Below are 21,277 nucleotides of genomic sequence, written 5' to 3' on the forward strand. Positions count from 1 at the left end.
GGCATGGGCTGTGCGTCCACAGCGGAAGGATGGGGTACACTTTTCCTAGTTCACGCCAAGGCAATGACACTGCTTGCTAGCATGGCTCTGGAAGTTATCTGCGCTGGCTGATAAGAAGGGAGATGCATTGGGGCCATGTCACTTTGCTGACACATCAGGGGCTAGGGACACAACTTGATAGAGGGCCCTGGGCCTCATCATTCCACGCCTCTGTAAGGAAGGGGGAAGTGTGAACACCTGGGACAAAACAGGGGATGGGAAGAGTAGAAGCCAGGTCCCTACTGGGCCAAGCCATGCTGTCGGACCACAGGAGTGATGTGAGGACAGAGCCCAAGAATGAGGAGGACCAAGAGGCCATGAAAAGAGCTTGACATCTCTTTAATCTGGTAAAAAGTTTGGGAAGGACCCTTTCTGCTTGTTCAGGCTGGGAACGTTCACTAATTTAATGAAATTTTACGTCCTGGAAAAGTTGGTAAATCTCCTAAAAAGTGCATTTACCACTTTCCTAACCAACGTTCTTATTTTGTCAACCTCTGAACAATTCAGAGGGTGAAGGTAATTTAAATGTTTTTTTTAAACAGAAAATGAAAATTTAGCTTTGAAACAAGGGGTGGGGAACAGTGGGAGCAATCCCACAGTTTAGTTTAAGACACTAGAGTTAGGAGTCAGGCATACTTGGATTTAAAACCTGACACCTGTGCCCACTAGGTGTGTGAGCAGAGGAAAGGTGCCTTCTGACCCTCAGTTTCCTCTTAGTAAGATGAGGATAATAGCAGCAGTCGTCTCATAAGGTTCTTGTGGGGATTCAATGAGATAATATGTGATAATATCTAGAAATTATTGATAGTTATAATTGTTACTTATGTATGCTCCTTGCATTCTGGGAGGGCAGATTCTGTGGCACATGGGGCAAAAGCTTGAGGAAGAGAGCTCTTTTTCCTATCTGGGAAGGCTGGGCCCTGAGCCCTTGAATGTCAGTGTCAGAATAAAAGTAACTCAGTGGATGCTGGGGATTCCATTTTCCAAATTCGTTCCAAGTAAGGTGTAGAAATTTCCTTTCTGATGTTTACAAATATCCAAAAGATAACCTCCTGGTCCAAGACTTTTTGAAACAAGGTTAAAGAGGATTTGAAATGAGAAAGATAGAGCTTAGGTTGGAGGCTGAGTTCTAGGCTTTGGCTTATTTCTTATATTCTTTGGAAAGGTTAGGAAGCAGCCATCTTAGAGATCAAAGAATGCTCTTTTGACTAATTTTGACTTTTCTCCTTTAGGTGGAGGGAACTTCAGATTTAAGCAAGCTGCTGGTTATCCAAGCACCTGCACCTGCCGAAAATAATAATAATGCCAAGGTCATGGGTAAGGGGTAGCCCTTTAGTGGTAAGAAAACCACTGAGAAGGAATTTTGTTACATGTAAGATTGATATTCTAAGAAAATGGTTTGAGGGTGTTGTGTGGGTTTATCATCCATCTCCATTCTTGGGCCCTCCCTGGCTGCCACATTGCTTCTGGGAGGTCACATATCGGAGACTTCCAGACACTGAAATCCAGGTGGCTCTTACTCTCTCTCGTGCCTTTCCCTCCACAACCTTGTGGGAGGACAGCAGCTTCTACCTTGTACTCTGATCCTGTAGGCTGGAGCCCCGTAGTGCTGTTGGGGGCAGAGCAGGAATGGGGAGGGGATAGACTCACACAGCAGGCCCAGGTGTGGGAGCCGGTTTTCTCTCAACGACCAAAGGGAATATAGAATCTGACCCATGCTCATTGAAAGCCACGGTCATAGCCACAATTCAGGTGACTTGCTTTGAGGTGCACTTTGATAGTCACTAAGTAATTATTGTCACTAAATGCATATTAGTACCCAATTGCTTATATCATGGTGCTAAGCATACTATAAAGAAGACTAGATAGGAAGGCCTTGCTGTAGGGAAAATACATTCGAGATCTTTCACTCAGTGCTCAGCATCCTGCCTTACCAAGCCTAGTGTCACCATTTTCCCAGCTACCCCAGCTTGAAAACACAATCAACCTTGATTTGCTCCTCTAATTAGCACCATCCCAGTGCTTACAATTCATGTAACCTGCTAGCTCAGGCATTCTTAATGAATTGTTAATTTGTGGGGGAGGTGGTTACGTGATTTCAAATTGTGTGCATAAAGGGCACATTTTATCAATAGTTTACATCTCAGTGTTACTCATTTGCATAATTCTTATAAAATGCAGCCCCACAGTATGCTGCTGGGCACTGTGCAAAGCACTAGTTGGTGAGTGAGCGAACAAGGCCTCTGCCCTTGTCAGGAGGAGAGATATTCAAGAAGTAATTTCACTTCTCCTCTAGAAGCAAATTCAACCTCAGACATTCTTACAGCTCACTTTGCATGCCCTGTTCTGGGGGTCATACGCAGCACCATGATATTGGGAGCTCCCTCTGCTCCTGGGTCTCCTGTCCAAGTTGGCTAACACTGAGGTGACCATCACCCCAGCCTTCACAGTGTCTTTAGGTCTGCCACTTTGCTACTTCCCCAGCACTCTTGGGGCACAGGAGTGTATGGCAAGGCTGGGAGCTCAGGGTCTAATGTCAGCCCCCTTAGGGCACCCTGAGGGCTATTTTAGAGTGAGGGAAATATATATCACTCTGCATTCCACGATGTGTTTGGGAGGAAAGTCACAAATGGTAGGCCCATGGACTTGATCCAGCCAGTACACTGGATTTGGCCCACATACATGTTTTCTTTTAAAATTGTCAAATATGTAAACATCCAGAAATTTCACATTTAAAAAAATCCAGATTTTGAGCTTTTCTTGAAAAAAAAATCAGAAAGTCTGCCAACCCTCGGTCCTCATATCTATGTGTGGCAACAATCAGACAGAGCTGAGCACCTCTGACTCCTACAGGGGAAGCAGATGCTCTACGGTTTGCCTCAGTCCACTCCCTCTTGTGTTATATCCAAACCATTTTGTTTGTGTGACCTGCCTCCTCTCATTTGGGTTTGCCAGCCCTTGTATTGGACTTTCGGGAGCCTAGTAACAAATGTCCTTGAGGGAAAAAAGTAAAAAGCCTGTTTGAAAGGGGAGAAGAGAAAGGCGACACTTACAGGGAGAAAGTAAGTTGAAATTTCAAAATATCCTCCTGCTACCTATACTCTTAAATTCCTAATTCAGTTTTTCTGTTTAATGCATTTATTTGGATTGGCTCAGTCAACACCGGTCTTGGAATGACCAAGAGAGACTATCACTGGAAGAGAAAAAATGAGGTAATAAACTTGACACTTTGATTAGATTTTTCTTACTGTGAATATTAAACTACACAGCGAAAATAAATTGTAAAGTCAAGTAGCAACATGTAGGTGGTGAGAAAAATGGCAGCTCGTTAATATGGGAAAATTGGGATTAAAGTTCACCTGAATTACTTAACAATTAAAATTATAGAATATTTTTGAAAACTGTAATTTTGCCCTAGCCCCCCCTCCCAATTTCCCCCCTCCTAACTCCCTTCCCCCCTGATATTTAGTTCAAAAGTAGGGCTATCTGGGATTAAGGATGGGGAGGGCCATTCACCATACACACAGTTAGACATTAGTATGTAAATATGGATGCTTCTCTCTTTGGAGTGCGCATTCCCATGGATGTGTGGGTCTCTCTGGCGGGGGTGGGGGGTGGGGCTGGGGGTGGGGTGGCACACAGGTAGATCACGGGCATCTTCCTAGGGTATCAATTTTATTTGACAGTCTTTCAAAGGGAGAAGTTAACTCATTTTGCTGTTAGGTTACTTAAAATATTTTATATTGAAACAAACACACTATGGAGTAGGATGACAAATTTGTGTGAATTTAAGATGAAACAAGACATTTTATTATGGAGAGTCACTTATGTGTTGCCCTGACATTTTTTCCTAGTTTCCTCAGCAATCAGAGCTAATTTAGAAAAGTCTGAGAAGTGCTGGAAGCCAGGCCTAGAGTTGGGGAGGGAGAGGGCTGGTAGAGGCAAATCTGGTGGGGAGAAGGGTAGCCTGCAAGGGTGGGGGGTGTCTCTGTGAAGGCCCCTAACAGAGTTCCCTTGGGCCAGAGCCCACTGCTGAGTGGGGTGGAGGAGAAGACAGCTCTGACAGAGCAATAGGCGATAGGCAAATGCAGAAGTAGGCCAGGTAGCAGCAACGGTGCCAAGAATGGGCTTCAGGGGCCTTCAGCACCCTTCCTCCCCCAGTTGCCAAGTCACTCCAAATACACGTCTTCTAAGGAAAAGTGATGTGCTGTGTAAAGGCAGCTTCATGAGAAGTCCCTTGGCCCATCACATCCCCAACCAGATAGCCACCCTAAGACCCTCCTAATAGAAATTCTGGTCCTGCCACTATTATTTATGACAATCACGGTGGTTTGCAGTGTTTGTTGGGGGAAGGACAGTGGCATTGACCAAACTGACAGTTCTTTGTTCCTTTAAACAAAGCAATTTAAATCTTTTTAGGTGGTCTTCCTCGGCCATCCTCTCCTTTCTTAAAGGGACCCTATTTCACAAATGGGGAACCTCACTGGGAGTCTAGTGATTTGGCTCCTCACTTGCCACTGTCTTTTCCAGGCCCCATTATTAAAAAAATGCTCATTCCAATTTAGGAAAGAAGTCTCCAGCTTCCCTTGCACTCAGTCACAAAGTTAACTGGAATTCAACTCTCCTAACATTGCTCTTTAAGTGCGCCTTTGATACACTACTCTAATTGAATTAATGTATCTCTCTTTACAAGATGATGTTTGATGGTATAGAGTTGCACATGTACTTACTCAAAGTCCTTAATATGTAAGATGTTTTAAAGGGAGTGTTCCAGATAATGGAAACTTTTCAGTAAGTTTTCTGATTGCACTTAAGTTTTTTTCTGAAATGCTCATAGTCAAATATTTTACTTTTGACTTTCTTTTATAGTTGGAAACTGGATACCATTTTAGAAAAGGACGTTAATGGCACTTATGTGATACCTGGAGTCAGGTTAAAGACCGAGCTAATATCCTGACTCAAGTGCTGAAAGATTGTCTGGCAAGGAGTTTACTTAGAAGTTGCTAAAACAATTTACTGCTGCATTTATTTTACAAGCAATTGATGGACTGCTGCAAAAGCTCTAATTCTAAGTAGTTGCATTATATTTAAGATGTTCACAATTCCTCAGGATAATATAAGATATCCTAAAGCTTATGGCCTAGCAAATGAAATCCTGCATCCAGCTGAGAGCAAGTTATAATAGAGCAGGAGTTATCAAAAGCACTGTACAATTAACATACTACTATCTAAAGCATAGGACCTATAATTTTGATTTGTGATATTGCTACAATTAGTGCCTCCCTAATGTTTTTCAGAGTAAAATTATTTCCCCCGTCCCCAATTTAGTAAATATTGAAAAACGGAATAGGTTCCATAACTTTAGTTATTGAAAGCACAGTTTAGGAGAAGTTAACAATCTTACATTGCATAGTACTGTTTGATATCACTTTTCATTTTATTTTAAAAAGTCAAATAAAATAGAATTTTATGATCTGATTGTTTACTTAGAATCTATTATTCCTTTTCATTTCAACAAGATTTTAAAAGAATCTACTCCAGTATAAAATAAAGAGTTACAAAAAAATAGTAATGATTCTCTACTCCAGGGAAAACCATAATAGAAGAATAGAAGGAAACGTAAGAGAAAAAGTCAAGCCTTTTACGAACCTTCTGGATACCTAGAATAGGGCAGTATTTCTCACAGTGGCCTGCGGAGCACCTGTGTGTCAACAAATGTCAGGTGTGGCTGCACATTACAGACCCACCGGACTGCCTGGCTGTTTAAGGAAGTTATCACAGACCCAGTCTCCTTGTAGCCTCCTTCTCCTTCATCCTTGGCCTGTGACTTTTATCCTCAGGGTGGCAAAATGACATCTGTAACTTGGGCATCCCATTTGCTTTTCAGTGAGGCAAGGTGCTTTCTCTTTATTAGGCTTTGCCTTTTAGTCAGGAAGGGACCCCATCCCAGGCCAGCACTATCACATGACCACACTGATCTGTCATCTTAAGATGAATTTTAACTGGCACCTCAACTTGCCACCATTAATACAATCTGGGTATTTTTCGTAAAGAATAAGGGGAAATGGATATTGGGTGAACTGCAGTGTCTGCTGTACTCTGCATCACAAGCCCATACCTGGTATAGGGTTGTTACAGATGAAGAACTTCTGGCCATCTGTAGAATCCATCTCTGGGGGTAGGCCCCTGGCCTGCACATTTTAACCCATTCCTCATGTGATTTAATGCATACTGAAGCTTGAGATGCCTAAGGTAGGGGGTAAAGAAGTAGCAGAAAACAGATGTCTGCTCTACAATCTTGCTTACGAGGCACACTGCCATGTATTTGAAACAGCTAGAGGATACTTCATTCCATGCATATCAGTTAGGATGCTTTTGGCCTCAGGTACCAGAAAACCCAACTCAAAAAAGCTTAAACACTAAGGTTATTTATTATTTCATGTAATAGAAGTCCAGAGGTAGGACAGGTTCACAGTTGGCAGATTCAGTGAAGATCATAAAGAATCAGATGTTTTTCTTTCTCTCCACTTGGCTGTTGACCTTTACAGCCTCATTCTATGGCTGGATCCCTGCTCCCAGGCTGTAACATGGCTGCCAGCAGCAGTTTAATGTTTTCTTGTCCATATTCAGTGTGAGAGAGAAAAATGCCTCCCAGTAGCTCTCGTGTGAGAAAGAATTCTTGCAGAAGCTCTGTTGGTCTTCTATTTGTGTCTCAATGCCCATTTCTGAACCAATCACTGAGAAGAAGGTGGCAATGACCTCTTAACTAGTTAATGCACCCTTTAAGCTTGAATCAAAGCTGTACTTCCTCAATTTGCATTGCCCCAAAGTGGAGGGGTCAAATGGGGTAAATCACTGTGCCAGTTCACTGCATCCAATTGGCATCTTGACTTGGCCCTTTAGACACAGCCATTCTGGCTCCTTACCCTTTCCTGAGCTTCTTAATGCATATTCCTACCCTTAGGGTAGAGGTTGGAGGGGAGGTCAGACTTCTGGCAAGACCACACAGGAGCCTCAAGTTGATCACTTTGCTAATCTTAGATGACCATCTCTTCTAGCCAGAACATTTGCTGATTGTCTGAGAAGGCACATGGTGGACTGCCTCTCAAATTCCTATGCTTCTCTCATAGCCACAGTGGCTGTATAATTCACTTACAGTTAATAAATCTTCGGATTTGTTAAATCTGTTCTCCCTATGAAAACAGAGCAACAATCCTGGAAAGGGGAACTCTCCTCTCCAAGCCCCATAGTATATTAAGAATATACTATACTATACTATGGCAATGCATATTCATTATGTAACATTTTATATTTGGAGAAGAATACTTTCACAGTCTTATGGCTTCATGGCTGCTTCATGATAGAACCAGAGATCATTTTGCGGGTACATGACCTCCCTTTTCCTTGAGCTTTTCAGCGTTTTCACAGTGGCAGCACCTATGTGGGTCGAGTAGATATAGCCCACCAAAGTTTGGGTGCCTGAGTGAGTGATAAAAGGGGCAATAGATTTATTGGGGGAAGAACTGATAATTTGATTTTGAATTTATAAATTCAATGGCCAATGTTCCATCGATCAGTAAAGATAAGACTCAAGTTTGAATAATTAATGTTGGAGACTTAGACTTTGAATTGTCACCATAAAAGAAAGTTGAGGCGAGACTCTCCGAGAGACAAGGGCTGAAGAAGGCAAATAGCCAAGGGAAGACAGCAGTGCGGAACCTCACAGTTAGGGAGGTGACAGAATGCGAGGATTCAGGGATTAGTTCAGAAGAGATGTGCTAAGGAGAACCAGATAGTCTTAGTTCTTTAAGGCCAAAAAATATAGTGACTTGGATAAGAGATGACAGCAAGATGCCAGTCCTTTAAGTCTCTTTCAGACCAGCATTCACCAGGATATGTAACTTGGAATTTTCACCTTCCTTCTCAACCTTCTTAGTGTCACCCAAATTTTACATGTGCAGAAATCAAGGAAACTAAAAGCTTACTGACTTCTCTAAAACATGGCACCAGGGATCAGCTTTTACATTATTATACTCAGTAAAAGTATAGAGGGCTACATGCAAGAGACTATACCAGGTATGGGACACTTCCTTCTAAACCCAGGACTTAGCACAGCATAATAAGTCTGAGAGACTATGAGTTCAGAATACTTAGTGCTCTTTCCAGAAAAGCAAAAGATGTCCCATTATCCTCAAGATTCATATTCTTAAATCTAGGAATCCCTTTAAGGTATCAGGTTAGGAGAGTTCTTTGTAGTGGGGGTCACAAATTCCACAGGACCCAGGCAAGTAACATGAAGGAGTAAAGTAGGCCAAGAGATGGGGTGGAATACATTTTCTTTTCTATTTTGTTTTACAAAGCAAAGGAAACACATTTTATTTTACTTTATTTTTGGCCGCACTGGGCAGCACGTGAGATCTTGGTTCCCCGACCCGGGATCAAACCCGTGCCCCCTGCAGTGGAAGCACGGAGTCTTAACCACTGGACCACCAGGGAAGTCCCTGGAATCACATCTTCATCAGCCGCTCCTCCATTTTCATTATATGAAATTTTATGTGTCTGTCTTTGGAGAAAAGCATGTCAAATCTAGCAAGGAAACATTTGCCCTCAGGACATGAGTCCGAACTAGTACTTGAAAATGTGACAACAGAATTTTCTGATCACGTTTTAATAAAGGATTTACTTGCTGATCACTAAGAAGTAAAATTCAGAAAATAGTCCCCCTCCCCCACTGCAAGAATAAATCTATAATAAAACATTTTCAGTCACCCTCTCCCCTCTTCCCAAGGTGTGCCCTTTCATGTGCACTTCATCGTAGAGCCAACTGACATCCAGAAATACTCTGAAAGGCACCTGGCACTGTCGTGTTGCTCATGCCTCTGGTACACCTCCCTGGCAGGCAAGTGGAACCTTTTCTGTAGCTTCCCACTTTCAATAGAAATTTATTGAAAAATTTTCTTGATAGCAAAATACTTAAAGATTCCTTCCCCCTGCTCATCCTTCAGTTATCTACTGGAAAATTACAGAATTGAAAAGGTTTTGCCCCCAGTTGTGATCAAAACATGAAATATTGAAGAACATCTGGGTTACTCAGTTCTTAGGTTACATATGTAGATATGTACAGAGGAAGCTGAACCCCAAGTTCTATTCCTTCCCAAAATGGGTAACAGAAGAGAGGATTTGATTAGAACAGCTGAAAAAACCTGATACTCATTCTATGATGGAGCAAAGCAGGCTTTTTCAACCATAAACTGATACCACCTTGTTGGTCATAAACCCTGCAGAGATCCAACAAGATGAGCCTCAGATTTCAAAGAGAGTCAGCAGAGAATGTTAAGATATATGAACAGAAGAGAATGCTGCTAAAGGCACAGAGCAAAGAATCCCAAGGAATTTGTAGTGCCATTTTCATTTAATAAGCCAGTAGTATAGCAACCTAAAGACCTTGGCTGTGATCACACCAGGATGTTTTTATGGTACTGCTGCAGGAAAACATGATGGGCAGCTGGCATCCTCTGGCTCATGGTGCTCAGTGAGCAGCTCCAGCACCAACTCCGTGGAGAGCCAGCCTATGGCTGGGGGGTGTAGCGGAGGTATTTCTTGCCAGATGGGAGCTCTTTGGTGAAGACTCCTTTAGGGAAAATTTTTTTGGCTTCCTCTTCAGGGATGGTTGGAAGAACCATCACGCTGTCTCCATTCTATTGAAAAGACATTGTGAATGGTGAAATTCAATCTTATAGTGAAGGCTAAAGGCAATAATTAACTTCAGAAAAGTAGCTACAGTTGCTGATGAGAATAATCAAATCTCCTTTGCTCTATCCCCTCTGAGGAATTTTGTTTTCGCAAGTTGATCTTTGACACTTTCGGAAGGGAAGTATTTCCCCACCTTAACAAGAAATAGTCCTGTTTTAAATCTAGTAATGGCTTGCCACCTAAGTCCTTATCATTGCCCTGCGTGACTGAATCCGGCTTCCTCTCCCATCCCCGGCCTCTCCCCCCACCTCCTGCTGCTGCTTTTCCAGCACGGTGGCTCTCCTATTCCTTGAACATGCCAAGCTCACTATTAGAAAAGCTTCTTAGCTGTTCCTTCAAGCCTGCCGTGCTCTTCCCTCCTAAATATGCGTGACTTGGTCTCTCACTTCTTTCACGTCCTTCCCAAAGGTCCCTTCAGAGAAGGGCCTTTCTTGACAGCCAAATATAAAACCAACCCTCCCACCTGTGCTCCCCTTCTCCCCACCTCTCCTTGATTACTCTCTGTCGCACTTATCGTTACCTAATATACTATAAACTTGTTTATTGTTTGTCTCTACCAACTGGAATTTAAGTTCTATGAGGGCAGGGACTTTACACTGATTGTTCATTGCTGCATCCCAGTGTCTACTGTCTGCGCTCAATAAACATATGGTCAAAGAATGGAAACAGAATATAAATGGTTTGCCTGTCAGAAGAAACAAAATAACAAAACCAGGTGTTCAGGTTAGCATATTAAAAAAATGTAGCAATGTTAAGACAGTCTTGTGATATTATCCATGTCCTACATATGTCAGGAATCTTAGAGATTAAAAGTTCATGAACAGGTTTCAGAGAATTCTACATAGGTTTAAAAGACTGAAGCTTAAGAGAAATGAAATGTTTCAAGACATTAATACACCACATAGGTTTATACCCACGACTTAAGTGGCCAGTCTAGGTTCTGTTATAAATATTTTGCCATCAGGGAAGAGTTAAAGGTTTTTTAAAAAATCCTTTTACTAGGAAAAGGAATGATTCTGACCAATTAATTTGTCCAAATAATGTAAAAGTTAGAAATACAGGGAGTTTGTATAAAAGGGGTTAAAGACCCTGAAAATGGCCTCTCAGCAAATCTTAAACTCAGCCAGGAGGAAAAGCCCTCCCAGTGTACTTGCATGCCAGAAACAAGAGCCCCACGTAACACTGACCCTGGAGGTAGCCACTGAGAGACTGGCCCCATAGGCCTTCCAGGCAAGCTGGGTATCTGCCCTTTTAACATCTTTACCTTCCAATCAACTGGGGTGGCAACCCTCTTTTCTGCTGTCAGCTGCAGAGAGATAATTACTCGGAGAATCTCATCAAAGTTCCTGCCAGTGGTAGCCGGGTAGAGGATGGACAGTTTTAGCTTCTTATCAGGACCAAAAACAAATACCTGCAAAGCACATAGACACATAAACAGGAAGAACTCTTTGAATGTTTTTGATACTAAAGCCTCTCAGAAGGCTCTTAAGTCATTAAAAATGTTCAAAACAAAACAACAACAGAAATCTGCAAATATCTAGAAAGATACACCAAACAAACCGGGTGGCTGGAGTAGACATGATTTTCTTCTCCACGTTATATTTCTAAACTTGAAGGAAATTATATTTGGCTCTGGCTGTCTCAGCAAGAAACACTGATTTGCGAACTGAATCCAGGAAAGGCCTCAGGAAGGTACTATGTTAACTACAGAAGATTATCATAAAAATAATACTAATGGGAGTTGATCCTGGTCCTCAAATTGTTGTATATTTTTGCAGATGTGGGAATAAGTTTGTTCCCTAGTGGGTAAGGACAGAACAAATAAGAATTCAAAACCAGGGATGCCTTACGAAGAAGGCTATGACCCACCGCCTTAAAGAGTGGGCTGTCAGGAGGACTACAGAAAAAGATTTCTCAATTTTAGGTGACATCGTAGGATAACTATTTTTTTTTTTTTTTTTTTTTGTGGTACGCGGGCCTCTCTCTCACTGCTGTGGCCTCTCCCATTGCGGAGCACAGGCTCCGGACATGCAGGCCCAGCGGCCATGGCTCATGGGCCCAGCCGCTCCGCGGCATGTGGGATCTTCCCAGACCGGGGCACGAACTCGTGTCCCCCGCATTGGCAGGCGGACTCTCAACCACTGCGCCACCAGGGAAGCCCTAGGATAACTATTTTTATGTATTTTCAAAAGCTGTGAATTAAGCAGTTTAAAAGTTTAGCTGAAAAATTTTACTTTGTACCAGCATTTAGATAAGAAGTGAGAGTGCCACCAGGACACTTATATCCTAATTGGACATAGTCCCCCATTTCCTTTAGTTGGTCCAAGCATTTACTTGGACATATGTAGCCTGGTTAGTTGCAATGACTATGTAATGGATGTATACAACTCACCACACGAGCTGTTACAGGCATGCCCTTTTCGTCCTTCTCTGCTGGGTCCAGCATGCCCAACTGGATGGCAAGGTCCCGATTCTTATCATCAATGATGGGAAAAGGTAACTTTTCTGTGGGCTCATCACCATTGTAAGCATTGATATCCTGAAACACAGGGGAGAGAGAAAAGAGGAAACTAAACCAGGCATATCCTCTGAATTCAATCAGTTAACAGTCATTGTCTTGTAAGACAGGGAAGAGAGGACCATAATCATCATAATTTCTCTAAGCAATTTTAATAAGAAAATTAATGAATGAACACTCCTCATCCCAGTTGCTCATTGACAGGAATAACGGTAGGGTGTAGTACTTAGGTTATAACCTAGAGCCTTCTCATGCCCAAGTCTCTTACAATTCAGCATGCGTTTACTGCTCTGAGAAAGCAGCATTAAACTCTTTAAAAGTTGAATAATATAGAGTTAGACTTCAATCCAGGGTACCTATGCGTACCCAAATACTATAAAAACCATCAGTAGCAATGAGTTCACATCCAGAAATTAAAGCACATGCAAAGATAATTTTATAGATCTGGCCCCTGCCTCAAAAGCACCCTGACTCAGACATTAAGCTACTGTAACAAAGATATTAAGACATGAAAAGAAAACACAAAACTTAAAGCAAACATAAGAATGGAGAGTTGAATATTCACTTCAAGGACAAGTCAAAGGTAAAAATGTGTGAAAAGGCAGAGGTGAATTTACACTAGGGTGAAATCCACATAAAAAACAAAGCATTCCAAGTCTGAACTAAAGGACAATAATGTACTTGCTTCCACTCTCTATCCCTTCCTCCCCTAGTTAAAAACTTCATCCATTTTTCTATTCTGGGAAGTTTTTGGGGAAAAAAAAAAATCTAGCTTCGTTATTTGATCTGGTGTTGACATTGCACTTAAGGTGGGCTAAGCATTATGGTAAGTACGTGTGGGATGCAAATGAGGAAGACATGGTTCCTGCCTTTAAAGGAACTTCTAATTTAGTTGGATGATTTCCGTAAGAAGTAGCAACAAACGCAAGACGGTAATATGTAAATGGCAAATGCTGAAGTACACCAGCATCCCCATTTGTAAGACTGCTGGAGTTAGGAGAGACTTCAAGAAAGGCATATGACTTTTTCCTGGGCCTTTGCAGGGTGGATAAGATTTTCACAGGGCAAGAGAAGGCATTCCAGGGAGGGGGAGCAATATTACTGAAACATGTAGGCAAGTCTGAGCATAAACTGTTGACTGGCGAAAGAGGAATTTATCTGGGTAGAGTTTTAGGAAGTAGTGAAAAAGAGGCGTTAAAGCTGGAATAAGGTCGATTTATTATGTGGAGCCTTGAAAGTAAAACAGGAGTTGATGGCATAGCAGATATGAACCTTTGTGGATTTCTCAACAGAGATGCCATAGGATAAAAGTGGCATTCATGAACTTTGAAATGGATAACAACAAATTTTAACATGTTTCTTAATTTTATTAGCTTAACTTCCCTTCTGCCGTCACTGGCGGTCTATCAGGTCGCCACAGCTAAAATAATCAATATGGTTTCATACTAGAGGCACCTTGAGGTTTCCTACGTAACCAGTTGTGTGTCAAAGTTTGGACACTGCTTCTGAAAGTTGGGACTTATTTCCTATTTAATGCAATCACAATTTTGAAAATTCTAAGGCACAAGCTCACCAGTGAAAATGAACCTGGGTGTGTTCCTATACTTTGAAGGGTATTATATAATTGGCTATAAACTCTTCCTTCAGCCACCTGTACTTGCAATGATTGCTCTGCAGTAATTCTCAACCCTGCCATTTGCATGATAGGCATTACATTACACCCATGAAAAGCAAAGAACAATATGCTTTGGCTTTATCCTAAAATCAAGCAAATTCCTACTCTCTATCATCTAGTATCAAAGAGAGTATTAGTTTGGGGTTCAAATCCCACTGCCACCATTTTCTTGCAGGGAAGTCTTTAGTGTGTCCTTCCAACTGCCTGGGTGAAAAAAGTACTCTCATCTGAAAAGCTGGGAGCAGGAACCATATACCTTCCCTACAGGGCTGCTCCCAGAAACTAACAAGAAACTGCCTGTGAGATACTGTGGAAATGCCAATGACCATTCACAGCCAAGTGTAAGGAATGAAAACAATCCACCTCAAGAAAGAGAAATGCCTTCCCTTTTCTCCTATACATGATTCTTCTAATCTCAGACACTTAGAATTAACTGGTATAAAGTGGCATGGGATGCAGGCCCAGGTGGCCAGCTCACAAGTCAGTACTACATCGTATATTCAGTTTCATGTCAAGTGCTCGACATAGTGCCTAGTGCACAGTAAGCATCCTTTGAAAGTTCCCTATCATTATTTAGTAGACACTGTAGCAAAGTCATTAAAATGTTCTCAAGTTAAATCTAGACCACCACATTTACTATCCAAGTAAATCCTTTTGTTGGGAGAACACAGGTCCTTCAGTTCATTCATTTGACAAATACAGACTGCCTGCCTGCCTAGGAGGTCCTGAGTACTGAGCACTGTTCCAGCAGTGCACGAAACAGGAGTCTGCCCTGCTGAGCCTCCACTCTGGTGGGGAGAAACAAACAAACGAAATCAGCAATGTGCAGAGTATTTTAGACGGTGACAAGTGCTAAGGAGACAAATCAGGGGAGGATGGGGAGTACAGAGGGGAGTTATAATTTTAGATAAGGAGGCCAAGGGTGGCCTTAATGGGTATCATTTGAGTTGAGACTTGAAAGGCGTGAGGGCAAGCCACAAAGATCCCTGGGGAAAGAGTCTTCCAAACAGGATTCTGGATATATTCTGAAGGTAGAGCAGGCAAGTTAGCTGATGAATCAGACATGTGAAGTGAAAACACCAGAGGAATTAAGGATGACTCCTGGATTTTTGGCCTGAGCAACTACAAAAATACAGATGCCATTAGCTGAGATGAGTAAGACCCCCGGGGTTAAGAACAGGAGTCCCATTTTAGACATGCTGGATTTGAGGTGATAGGACATCCCAGGGGAGATGCTGTAGGTGGTGGTTTCACCAATCTGGAAGCCAGCAGAGTCTGGCCTAGAGATGGAAATTTGGGAATCATAGCATAGAGATGTGGGTGGATGAGTTTACCAAGGTGAAGAATGTAGATAAAAAGAGAAGACGTCCAAGAAGTGAGTCCAGGGCAACTCCAGCATATATTCAGTATTAGGAGCCGGGAGATGAGGAAGCTCATGCCGCACATGAGCAGGAACAGCTAGAGAAGTGGTGTCCTGGAAGCCAAGAAAGAAGGGGGCTGAGAACTGACCACTGGATTTAGCAAGGTGGAGGTCACTGTGCAGTCCAAGTCAGACTTTCAAATAATCAGTGAAGGCTGAATCTGAGCCTTACTTGTACCTTCACCTCAAAAAACCAAGCTACTCTATAAAATTTATAGCTTAATCTGTAACCTCAAAGCATATGCCAACGGGCACTGTACCTTGCTCCAGGCAAGATGGTCTTCAACACTGTCTATTGAAAGGGCAATCATCTTAACGTTCCTCTTGGCAAATTCTGGTGCCAGCTTTGCTGCTCTGCCAAGCTCCGTGGTACACACTGGGGTAAAGTCCCGAGGGTGGGAGAAGAGAATGCCCCATCTGAATGAAGGAAAAGAAGGTCACAGTTGAATGAATAGATTATCACCAGCATCACGTACAATGAAAAATCACAAATCCTAGATCAAAAATGACTTTCTTTTTCAAATGAGTGCTTATGAAGACATCACTTTTAAACTTTTCTGTTGAGGAATGCTTTTTGATCTTCTTATCTCCAGAAAAGCCTATGTTTAAAGCCCAATTCAATCAAAGATATGAAATTCAACATGATAAATATTTAAAAAGACTATAAGGATGCTGCCTCCTTTAATAACTCTAGAGCCACCCTGAGTCCTTTTCAGCTAATAAAATCTGTGCTACTCAAACCAAGTACTTATTGAAATAATTTTTTTTTCTTTTTACTCTTTCTACATTTTTTTCTAAGCACAGATATGCTGACATTCACCTCCAGTAATGGATGTTCCAATATGCCCTGAATCTAGACCAATGCCTGACTACAATAATAAACAGATTATGTAATCTGAAATAAATAGGCTTCTATCCTCTATTTATATGTAAAATTAAAGCTGACAGCTGGTTCTTTGAAGTGAACAGATATAAAAACTTCTGTAAAACTAGTTTACTGATCTAACCTGCTAAATAGGACATCCAATATTTGTACCCTGACCAAACAACAGCATTTTAAGAGTTTTACCTATCTCTTCATTTGCAGTTTATTATTCTTTTTGCGTTAGACCAAGTGGGTAGAAAATGATAGCCTCCAATGTCGATTTCTACAACTACAGATTCTTAGGGAAATACTAATATCTAAATCATCATTGCCTAAGGTTAAATTCGTGTAAGTTTTAAGTACATTTCAAGCTAAAAGTCACCAAGAACTTTGGAGTACTGTTTCCTTCTCCTGGGCAACAGAAACTACTCTTTCGACTGAAAAGGAAAACCTAACACACTGTTTCCACACTCCTGTTGACTTAACAACATTAAAGCAGGATCCTAAACTAGTAGATGACTTAACTCTAGCCTAGAAGCCAAGCTGACTTCCCTAAAGATTGCCAAGTTTTCTGAAGCACAAAGAAGAAAGCAGAGACAAAGTACCTAATTCCCGGCTACATTTGCCACTCAACTCCCAAGGTTTCAGGAAAGGAAAAGACCACCTTACAAAAAGGATGGATGGCCCTATGGCAAGACTGGGAAGAGAGGGGTAATATTTTTAAGATTGTGGAGGGGTGTGGCATGTTTACTTTTGATAAAGGGCAATAAGACATTAAGTATGTTTTGAAATAAGCTAGCTATGAGTAAAATGTAGCCCTTAGAGTCTGTGGTAAAGGATCTGTTTAAGGGTCAGATGAGACTTAAGGAAAGTCTCCAGAACTTGAGAAAAAATGAGCAGGGCACTTCTTCCTGTATTGTTAAAGAGGTGATTAATTAGAAAAATCAGGCATTCTCTTTCCATTGTGAATCAGGAGACTGTATTGCTGAATCATGTTAAGGAACTCGTTTGAGGCCACTTCACATCCTCCCCTCTCCCAGAAGCCAAAACTCTAGTTTGCCACATGGCTAGGAACAGGATAAACTCTGGGAATGTCTTACTGTGGCCTGCCTCTCCTCTAAGTCTCCCTACTGCTGCTCTTCAGAGGAATACAATTACATTAACCCCTTTCCTTTTTCCTCATTTTCAAAAGACAAAAAAGGTTTCTTCATTTAAGGGAGGGGTCCCCACTCACTAAGCCCCAGAAAACCCAGGGAAAACCCATGTTTTGTTTGGTGAAGATGTACTGTGAAGAAGCTGCTTATACCCCACACATACAGAAACAGTGACTGGGCTCAATAAACTCACTAAATGCAGCACCCAAACCCCTTAGTTGTTTCCAGTTGTCAGGGGCAGGGTAGAACCTGTAACGTTTGAAATTATTTTAATTTTCTCCAGAACACACCTGGATCAAAAATTGATAGTATGAATTGAAATCACATTAAGAATGGAGTTTGGAAAAATTATATTAGGCAAAAATCCATATATTACAATGATATAAAGGGCTCAAACTTATTTTCGGGGTAGGGCAGGAAATAGTACTATCCCATGCCTGACCCAAGGCAGACTTGTATATTTTTGTTTAGATGCAGATAGTTTTCTCATTTTCCTACTTATGGCTCCCTGAGAAGGTACCACTTTTAGTCAAATTAAGATAGATCGAGGACAATAAATGACAACAAAAAAGTCCCAAACAAATAGGGTTAGCTTAAATAGTGACATCATTTATAACTATTGCTACAGTAAATATGCTTTATATTAATATTTATTTGCAACCTAAGAGTTCTGGGAAAATTTTGTTTTATGAGGGTGAGGGCTGTAGGCAGGAATGGGAAGGAACATTATCTGAAAATCCCATCGAGTTTTGGAGAAATACTAATACCTAAATTCTGAGTATGAGACTGGGCATAGTGTGTATTTCTGAATTCTTTCCCTGCCTTTATTGCCTGAATGTTCCATTTCTCATCCTTTCTCTAGCCTAGTCCTCTCTTGCAAAAAACTTAGCTCTTCCCCTAATCAGTAGCTGGAAAATGGATTTAAGGGGCTGTAAGGGGTTGGTTAGGCCTAAGGTATAAGAATCTCTCCCAGGTGCTCTGCACAGGCCTGTCCAATCCTTGATTAATCTCATAAACTGCACCCTCTGTCTGTAATATATGTACCTGGACACTGTATATAAAAGGGATACAAAGCAAGAAGGAATTCTAACACCTTAGACCACAGTGTAGTGGGGCCACTGGAACTCCAGAACTATAATGTAACTAGACACATCTGGGATGTTTCACATTAAATCTAATCAACTTAAAGTTTGCTGATTCAGGAGCTGTACAACCACAGTAACGCCAATATACTCCTAGTCATAAAGGTATGATTGCCAGGCTAGATCATGGGTCACCAATTTGGCAAGTCTACCTGAGGCTGGAAGCAAGGCAGAAGGGGGAAGGGGCAGTGAGAGGCACTCTGCAGTGAAACAAAAGGGTCTCAAAGGGGGAGGTACGGGTGTCCAGGTGCTTGGCTATCCATGGCCACTGCAACTGAACAACCTCAGAAAGCCCTTCCCTCAAGGTGTTGCAAGTTCTGGAATGAAGGACACACACACATACAGAGTGTTCTGGGTTCCTCCCAAAGCTGTTATCAAATCACATTCTAGCAGCTGGGGGAGGTTCTGGGCAAAAAGTCTTTCAGCCACTATCTGGCACCTGGTGGTTTCAAATTTTTTGTGCTGAGAAGACTGCAAATACCACTGCAGCAAGTAGAACCCTCACATAACACGCTGGGCCCTTCCTGAACCTTCAGCCAGTAGCAGTGTCCTCTGACTCTGGCTTTGGACACCAACCTTCCCCAGGGAGCAAATTCCAGAACGGAGGGAGGGAGGAGGTGCGACCCTGGGCACGAGTACCGGGGAACTGACCGCCGATGCTGCCCGGCCCCTGCCCCCTCCGGCCTTCGGCTGGACCATACTACTTGCACAGTTTACCAAACAGAGGCAAACAGACGAGCTCTCCTCCGCACCGGCCTCCCGAACCCGGGACCTGCGCGGTCCCAATTTTGTTCCCCTCCCCCTTCCTCACTCCGGAGCCGGCCCAGCCACGCGGGGGACGGAAGGCGAGAGAGGATCCAATGGCCGGCGGAGGGCGGGCCGGAGGGTCGGGGCCAGCCAGCAGCGCTCGGCCGCCGCGGGGCAGAGGCCACACAACGAGAGGCACGTGCAGGAACTGGTGCAGGGAGGAGGCGGGCGGCGAGCAGGGGGCTGAGCGGTGAGGAGGACGGAAGGGAGAAACAAGGGAAGGCACCCCTGAGTCCGGGCGTAACCCGAGGTCAGGGTAGGGTGAAGAGGTGGCCACTTACGAGTCTCCCAGATAGTCGTGGAAACGGATGCGGCCGATGGTAGTATTGGCCTCGAAGTTGGGAGCCTTGTCCCCGAGAAGGAGCCCTCCGGGCATGGCGGCAGCGATGACACGGAAGGAGGACTAGGCGCAACGGCGACAACCACCAGCTGGTTGGTTCCGGCGTGTGTGCTGGGAGGCGGAATAAATGGGGCTTCCAGGGGCGGGACGGGAGGGGCGGGGGTGGGCGGGACCAAAGGAAAGCCTAGATAGACGGAGTCGCGGCGGGAGCGATGGGCGGGACAAGGGGCGGGGCCGCGGCTGGCGTGGGCGGGAGCGAGAGTCCGGAACCGGCGGGAGTCTGGGACTGGGCTAGGGGAGGACGGCCCTGTGCCGGGTCCGGCACTTCGCCAGGCCTCTGCCCTGCCGGGAGGCTGTGGACACTATCATTCTCTCCTCACGTGACAGGGAACTCAGTGATGTCGCCGTTTGGAGGCTTGGGGGTGCGTTCTGGGCTTTGGAAGTAAAGGAAGCGGAACGCAGTAGGAATGGGAGCCCCAAGGCGGACAGCCGCCCTGAGGAGCCGCACGAATCCGCTGCTACCTTCCTGCACACCCACTCACGGCCGACTCCTGGCAGAGGGTTCTGGCGACCCCTGCACTCCCCGCTCTGTTAGTGTGAGCGTCTGGCATCCTGAGCGCCCCAGCCAGCCTAGCCATCCTGATTTCTGTATCAAAGGATGTGGCAAGACCCAAGCATGTGGGGCACCTTGCGTCAGAGGAAGTGGCTTTCTTGTTGCAGCAAAAATTCCATCACCCATATCAGTAAGTGCTTGGGGGAATGTGACCAAACTTTTATTTTTATTCCACTCCCAGAGTTCATTATGAACCATAAGATATTCAACACAATTATCCTGAAGTTTAAATATAAATTTTAAAACATATTGTGATCTACTGTGTGCAAGTCAACTCTGCCACCCAAGGAAGTGGGAAGTTTAGATTCATTTATTTACTTTCTATGTGCCAAGCACAAGGTAGCCAAGATGACTGTTCTCTTGGAGCTTTCATTATAGTGAGGGATACCTATTTAACCAAGAATATATTAGACAGTAGTAAATCCTATTCAGAGAAAATAAGATTATGTGCTAGAGGGTAACTGAGGTGCTGCTTCTATTGGGTGGTCTGGTCTGGGAAAGCCTCCAGGGTAATGTAGGTAAACCATAAGTAGTTACTGCTGCCATTGTGCCTAGAGTGTTCCTTTTTGGGGATGAGCTCCCAACTTCGAGGCCAAAACAACCAGTTATTAGCTGCATATGTTTCCACAACTATTTTAGTTTACATAGTAAGTGCTCTGGAAATGGTAGCTATTATTTGGATGATGGTAGTAGGTTATGCAATAACCCTTGCTTTGCCAACTGTTTGCTAGGCACTGTGCCAGACCTGGTGATACAGAGAAGAGATACAGTCTCTGCTCATACAGGGAAAGCAGACGTACATACAGTTACGAAAAAAACGTAAATGCTGATGGAGGGTTGGGGGGAGGGGAGGGTCCCAGATTGTTAGAGTCCAAAGGTATGAAAAATTCTCTGGGTGGGGCTCCTCAGGCTTAAAAAAGGCACAGGGCAGTGTTAAGAGAAGTGACTCAC

The 21,277-nt window shown here is 43.3% G+C and overlaps 1 protein-coding gene and 1 long non-coding RNA gene across 2 annotated transcripts in view; one reads left to right on the forward strand and one right to left on the reverse strand.

The window, feature by feature from the left end:
• Window positions 1-9,432: 9,432 nt before the first annotated feature.
• Window positions 9,433-19,847, reverse strand: PRDX6 (peroxiredoxin 6). The gene is made up of 5 exons (XM_060133112.1): window positions 19,655-19,847; window positions 15,666-15,822; window positions 12,185-12,331; window positions 11,057-11,203; window positions 9,433-9,737 (listed from the first exon to the last, which is right to left on the reverse strand). The coding sequence occupies exons 1-5, from the start codon at window positions 19,747-19,749 to the stop codon at window positions 9,609-9,611; spliced, it is 675 nt and encodes a 224-aa protein (XP_059989095.1). The 5' UTR covers window positions 19,750-19,847; the 3' UTR covers window positions 9,433-9,608.
• A 155-nt stretch (window positions 19,848-20,002) lies between these two features.
• Window positions 20,003-21,277, forward strand: part of LOC132515833 (uncharacterized) — a 21,649-nt gene continuing 20,374 nt past the window's right edge. Inside the window, exon 1 of the long non-coding RNA XR_009539198.1 lies at window positions 20,003-20,456. This is a non-coding gene — a long non-coding RNA (uncharacterized LOC132515833). The remainder of the gene's footprint in view (window positions 20,457-21,277) is intronic.

The sequence above is a fragment of the Lagenorhynchus albirostris genome, chromosome 2, assembly GCF_949774975.1.
Source record: "Lagenorhynchus albirostris chromosome 2, mLagAlb1.1, whole genome shotgun sequence".
NCBI classification, from domain to species: domain Eukaryota; kingdom Metazoa; phylum Chordata; class Mammalia; order Artiodactyla; family Delphinidae; genus Lagenorhynchus; species Lagenorhynchus albirostris.